Below are 6,559 nucleotides of genomic sequence, written 5' to 3'. Positions count from 1 at the left end.
TATACTGCTACAACCGTTTTTGAATTATCTTCAGTAGGATCTTACTTGCATACGGTATTAATGATATTATTCTATAATTTCCACATTCTCTAGGATCACCTTTCTTTGGAATGGGTACAAATAGGGACCTCTTCCAGTCAGTTCGCCAGGTGTTGTCTTCAAAATCTCTTGGCATAACCGAATGAGTGCCTCCAATGGGGCATCCGTTTGTTGAAATATCTCAATCGGTAATCTGTCAATTCCCAGAGAGTTGTTCTTCGTCAATTCTTTCATTGCAGCTTTGACTTCCTCCTTCAGTACCACTGGTTCTAGATCATATGCCACTTCCTGAAATGGATGAAGATCGACCAGTCCTTTTTGGTACAGTGACTTGGTATTCCTACCATCTTCTCTTGATGTCTCCTGCATCATTCAATATTTTGCCTACAGAAACTTGCAATATTGCAACTCGAGACTTAAATTTTTTCTTCAATTCTTTCAGCTTAAGAAATGCCGAGCATGTTCTTCTCCTCTGGTTTTCAGACTCCAGGTCTTTGCACATTTCATTATAGTAAGTGGTTTTGTCTGCTCAAGCTGCTCTTTGAAATCTTCTGTTCCGCTCTTTTATCTTGTCATTTCTTCCATTCCCTTTAGCTACTGTCCACTCAAGGGCAAGTTTCAGAGTCTCTTCTGTCATCCATTTTGGTCTTCTCTTCTTTTCTCATCTTTTTAGTGATCTCTTGCTTTCTTCATGGATAATGTTCTTGATATCTTCCCACAATTCTTCTGGTTTTTGGTCGTTGGTGTTCAATGCATCAAATCTATTCTTTAGATGATCTCTAAATTCAGGAGGGATATATTCAAGATCATATTTTGGCTCTGTTGGACTTGTTGTCTTTAACTTCAAGTTGAACTTGCATATGTACAGTTGATGGTCTGTTCCACAATCAGTTCCTGGCCTGGTTTTGGCTGAAGATATTGGGCTTTTCCACCGCCTCTTGCCACAAATGTATTCAACCTGATTCTTGTGTGTTTCATTTGGTGAAGTCCACGTGTAGAGCCACCGTTTGTGTTGTTGAAAAAAGGCGTTTGCTATGAACAAGTCGTTGGTCTTGCAAAATTCTACCACGTGAGTTCCAGCATTATTTCTGTCGCCAAAGCCATACTTTCCAACTACCAGAGATTCTTCTGTTTCTAACTTTTGCATTCCAGTCACCAGTGACAACACATCCTGATTGCATGTTCGGTCAATTTCAGACTGCAGATGTTGATAAAAATCTTCAATTTCCTCATCTTTGGCTTTGGTAGCTGGGGCATAAATTTGAATAATAGTCATATTAATGGTTCTTCCTTGTAGGCGTATGGATATTATCCTATCACTGACAGCATTGTACTTCAGGACAGATCTTGAAACACCCTCTGTGATGAATACTACGCCATTCCTCTTCAAAGTGTCATTCTTGGCATAGTAGATTGTATGGTTGTCTGATTCAAAATGGCCAAAACCAGTGCATTTCAGCTCACTAATGCCGAGGATATCAATCTTTATGCGTTCCATTTCATTTTTGACAACTTCCAATTTTCTTAGATTCATACTTCTACATTCCATGTTCCGATGATGAATGGATGTCTGCAGCTGTTTCTCTTCAATTTGAGTGGTGCCACATCAGCAAATGGAGGTCTTAAAAACTGCCTTATCCATATGAGTAAGGCTGGGTTTACTCAGATGATGCAGCTCTTTCCCAGTCCTATTTTGAGAGCCTTCTAACACAACTGGACTATTCATAAAGTTGCTCGGTAATGTATCAAAAAGTGTTTCTTTGCTATTCATAAGGTTTTCCCTGGCCAATTCTTTGAGAAGCAGATGGCCTCCTCCTTCTTCCTAGTCTGTCTCAGTCTGTAAGCTGGGCTGATACCTGTGTACCATGTGCATCCCACTGGGTTAGAAACACCACTGACTCAGCCTCAAAACTCATAGCAACACGTCACCACAGTAGGAGAAACCGACAGACAAGTTTGTCTCCCTGTTGGAAACCTCTTGTACCACCCTTACCTGGGTCCCTGTGGCTGACTGCTCCTCTGTCCAGGTTCCTGGGCCTTTTAATCCCCTTTCTCCCGTTCTCCCGCCCTGCTGCTTTGGGCATGCCTGGGTTCCCTCTCCTCACTTGGATCCGTGCGGCTGACTGCTCCTCTGTCTCGGTTTCTGGCTTTTAATCCCTTCTCCTGCTCTCCCACCCTGCTGCTTTGGGCGTGCCTGAGTTCTCTCTCCTCACCTGGACCCCTGCGGCCGACTGCTCCTCCATCTGGGTTCCTGGGTTTTAATTCCCTTTCTTCCGCTCTCCTGTCCTGCTGCTTTGGGTGTGCCTGAGTTTCCTCTCCTCACCTGGATCCCTGCAGCTGATTGCTCCTCTGTCCTGGTTCCTGGATTTTAATCCCCTTTTTCCTGCTCTCCTGCCCTGTTGCATTGGGCATGCCTGGGTTCTCTCTCCTCACCTGGACCCCTGTGGCTGAGTGCTCCTCTGTCTGGGTTCCTGGCTTTTAATCCCCTTTCTCCCACTCTCCCATCCTGCTGCTTTGAGCATGCCTGGGTTCTGTCTCCTCACCTGGATCCCTATGGCTGACTGCTCCTCTGTCTGCATTCCTGGCTTCTAATGTCCTTTCTCCTGCTCTCCCATTGTGCTGCTTTGGGCGTGCCTGGGCTCTCTGACTGCTCTTCTGTCTTGGTTCCTGGCTTTTAATCCCCTTTCTCTCACTCTCCCACCCTACTGCTTTGGGCGTGCCTGAGTTTCCTCTCCTCACCTGGATCCCTGTGGCTGACTTCTCCTCTGTCCTGGTTCCTGGCTTTTAATCCCCCTTCTTCTTTCTTTTAACACATATGGTGGCCATACTGGCAGCTCCTGGATTACGGACAGACCCATTCCTTACTGTGTTGGTGAGAATTTGTAAGCCAAAACTCAAAATTGAAAACAAGACCTGGTTTGCTGGTCTGGTGAAGACTGGTGGAACCCCTGAGATTACAGTCCTTAGACACCTTTCAAGCCAGGAATTGAACTCAACCCCATTAGTTCACCTTTCAGCCAAATGACAGACACGTCTGTAAGGTGAACCAGTAATATTGGAAGGGTAAGCACTCATTAAGAAGCTCTCATGGCACAGTGCCTTACCAGAAGGATGGCAGTTCAAACCCACCAGACACTCTGCGGAAGGAAGATGGAGCAATCTACATCCATAACGATTTACCACCTCAGAAACCCAAGGGGGTCTCTATGAGTCTGAATTGACTTGATAGCAGTGAGTTTTTTTTTTTTTTAATGCACGCATTAGAACACTCAACCATATGAGTTTAAGAGGGTAGCACTTGCCCAAGAATAGAGCTAGGAAGGTGAAAAAGAATGAAAAGACAGGACGAAGGGAAGTAGTAGGCATGGAAGTGGAAATAGGGCTGTTGCATTATGAAGACTGAAGTGAATGTCACAAAACAGAATGCATGTGGATTAGTGAATGGTAAAACAACTTCTTCTGTAAACTTTCACCCAAATCACAAGAAAAAAAAATTTGAAAGAAAAAAAGAATTTGTAGGTCAGTTGGAATACATGCATATGGTCCTCATTTAGCTTTCTTTAGTACAAGAAAAGGCTCAAAGCCTTTTCAGTGATTTAAGAGCTACGTGTGCAGCAAGTGAAGGTCTTGGAATGAAGAACTTGTGGCGAATAGGGGCTGATTCCATTGTTTCAAAGTGAGGGCAAACTTACATAATATTATAGCAGGGGTTCAGAGATATTGGCATCCCATACAAAATGGCAGCTGACTGCTCAGCTCTGAATGCATGTGGTTTTCCATAGTACTGGCAATAATCCAATTTCATCAATTAGCCTTCTTTTTAAGCTCACTATCCTCTTCTAAGACCCTATTCCAGGACTCTGACCCATAACTTTTCCTGTTAATTAACACAAATCTCATGACAAGGCAAAGTTAAAAAGTTGTTAAATATATAAATACAAAAATAAAAGCCCAATGCCATGGCAAAGCTACCAAGGAGCTCAGACAAAGTACCTCATGAAGCCCAAGCTGAGTAGCCAACTGGCCTGTCACTCTCAAGCCATCTCTCCCTGCTCCTAGAGTATCTCCTTTATCCAACTCTGTCTGTATCTGCTCCATTCATTCTTAACCCATCTCTTATGAGTAGTCAGGTTATTCACCAATGGTTACAGGAATAGCATAGGTACTCTTTTTCTTTCTCAACAGTCACCAAAACCAATGTACCATTGACACAGCAGTCTTGAGAGAAAATTACCTGTTCAAGAACTCTCTTACACCGTTTCTTCTCAGACATGTTTATCCTGAATAAATCTTCAATGGGACGAGAATTCTGTGCATCAACAATGTTTCTACCAAGGAAATACAATTTAGCTTTTCATTTAAGAACTGGATATACAAGCAGTGGTCAGCAACCTTTGTTTGCTGCACAAACAAACATATCTGAGTGAGTGTTTCTCCATTACACTGGGAGAAAAATTTATTTACTTTTTTCCTCCTTAGTTTCAAAAAAGGAAATGTTCATATCCCTTGTTCCACTTATTATAAATAAATAAATAAATAGATAGATAGATAGATAGATAGCATAACGTGGAATTCAAAGTTTTTACTTTTAATAGACCAATTTAAATAACATGCTTACACAAAGATGGTAAATACATTACTTCAACTGAGCTTTATGAAACTAATTACTGCAAAATAACACAGTAAGATTGCAAATAAAAATCACTACTTTTAAAACTCTTAAAAACATATACTCTACAATGAGTGTTAAGAGAGAGGAGGCAATAGAATAAACTTCTATGTCAAATGCATAAATATCATGGTTGATCTAAAAATGAAGTTTTACCTTCACTTTAATGTTGCATTTTTCTGGCCATCTATATATATTTAAGGCCTTTTAAAATGCATATACTATAAATAGCAAGCTACTTATTCACTTTTCAGTTATGCAAAGGGATAGGTTCCTTCATTTTCTCCTTGTGTTTACATGCATTATGATCATCTATCAAATGTGGTCTTTCACATACCTCGTTGGATTTCAAGTTTACATACATTACTAAGTAGGTGAGACTTTTACTTTTACAAGTGAGAAAAATAAAGCTCATCAAGGGTAGATATCTTGCCAAAAAAATACACTGTCATTAAGTGGCAGAACCTCTGAGTAACTCTAAGTTCTACGCCTTAACTAGGATTTACTCAAAGTAGGAAGATAAAGCAAGTTTCTGAAATGCAAGTAAATTTATAATTTTTCTGTTAAGTTATAACCAGGTTTAAGAAATACTCTATTCATTCACATGACCAAATAAGAGCTCAGCACTATGCTTTCATGAATCTATTTTATTAGCGTCCCATTCACTAATTCCTACTCATTAACATACACTCATGAGTTTGAAGTTTAAGTCTTCAAATTTCTTTTCCACCAAAGTAAAAAGAAAAAGAAATACTTACGAAGCTAACAGTTCAAGAGCAACTAATTTGTCTTTACTGAAGGTGAAGCAGTTGAGTATATTGACCACTTCTGCTGGATGAACAGCTACCATTTTCTATATAATATAAAAATAATTTCATTTTTAGCATGAGGAATTTTCATGTCAAAAATAGTGCCTTCCAGGACAAGAACAAATATATATGTACACTCATATTCACTGCAGCACTATTTAGAATAGCCAAAAGATAGAAACAACGTAGGTGTCCATCATCACAAGAATGGATAACCAAACTACGGTACACACAATGGAACACTATGAAACTCTGAAGAATAATGTAGAATCTGCAAAACACTGTATAATGAGGATGAACTTGGAGGACATTATGCTGAGTGAAATAAGTCAATCACAGAAGGACAAACACTGTATTAGTCCATTATTATAAAAAGTCAAGGAAAGGTTTATATATGGAAGGAAATTTTCTTTGTTGGTTACCAGGGGTGGGAGGGCAAAGAAGGGAACACTACTAGATAGGTAGAGAGAAGTACTGATTTGGGTGCAGGGAAAGGCAATGTACCAAATGTGAGTGATCAATATGGTGGCACCGAGGAAGAGGAAGACATAGGGAAGTGCATGAGAGGTACACACAACAAAGATGAACCCTTTTGCACATATAGTACTGTGTTGTCACTGATGGGACACATTAAACTACAGGTGGACAGGCTGAATGATTAGGTATGTCTATGCAGGGGGAAGTATGCCCGCCACCATGTATAGGATCAGCAGACAATGATTCTATAAGTGTATTTGTATGTTCTGCAAGAATTTCTAGGTATATATAAATAACATGAATAAGAAACAAAATGGGTGACATCACAACAGAACCAACTGAAATAAAAAGGATAATATCAGGATACTGTGAAGAACTGTACTCCTACAAATCTGAAAATCTAGAGGAAATGGACAGTTTTCTAGAAACACAGCACTTACTAAGCTAACACAGATTGATGTGGAAAAGTTGGACAGGCCCATCACAAAAGAAGAAATTGAACAGGTCATCAAAAAATTACCAAATAAAAAAAGTCCTGGCCCAGACGGTTTCACTGGAGAATTCT

The 6,559-nt window shown here is 40.3% G+C and overlaps 1 protein-coding gene across 1 annotated transcript in view; it reads right to left on the bottom strand.

The window, feature by feature from the left end:
- The window catches only part of PROSER1 (proline and serine rich 1), a 56,983-nt gene that overhangs the window by 30,324 nt on the left and 20,100 nt on the right, over positions 1–6,559 (bottom strand). The window contains exons 4-5 of the mRNA XM_007952446.2: positions 5,467–5,561; positions 4,274–4,367 (exon numbers count right to left, since the gene is read on the bottom strand). Of these exons, the coding sequence (XP_007950637.1) occupies positions 4,274–4,367; positions 5,467–5,561 (189 nt within the window). The remainder of the gene's footprint in view (positions 1–4,273; positions 4,368–5,466; positions 5,562–6,559) is intronic.

This window comes from Orycteropus afer, unplaced genomic scaffold (assembly GCF_000298275.1).
Source record: "Orycteropus afer afer isolate SDZICR_OR568_19922 unplaced genomic scaffold, OryAfe1.0 scaffold00338, whole genome shotgun sequence".
In the NCBI taxonomy this organism is placed as follows: domain Eukaryota; kingdom Metazoa; phylum Chordata; class Mammalia; order Tubulidentata; family Orycteropodidae; genus Orycteropus; species Orycteropus afer.
Note: the sequence above shows the minus strand (reverse complement) of the source record. Positions and strands in the feature narration are given on the sequence as shown.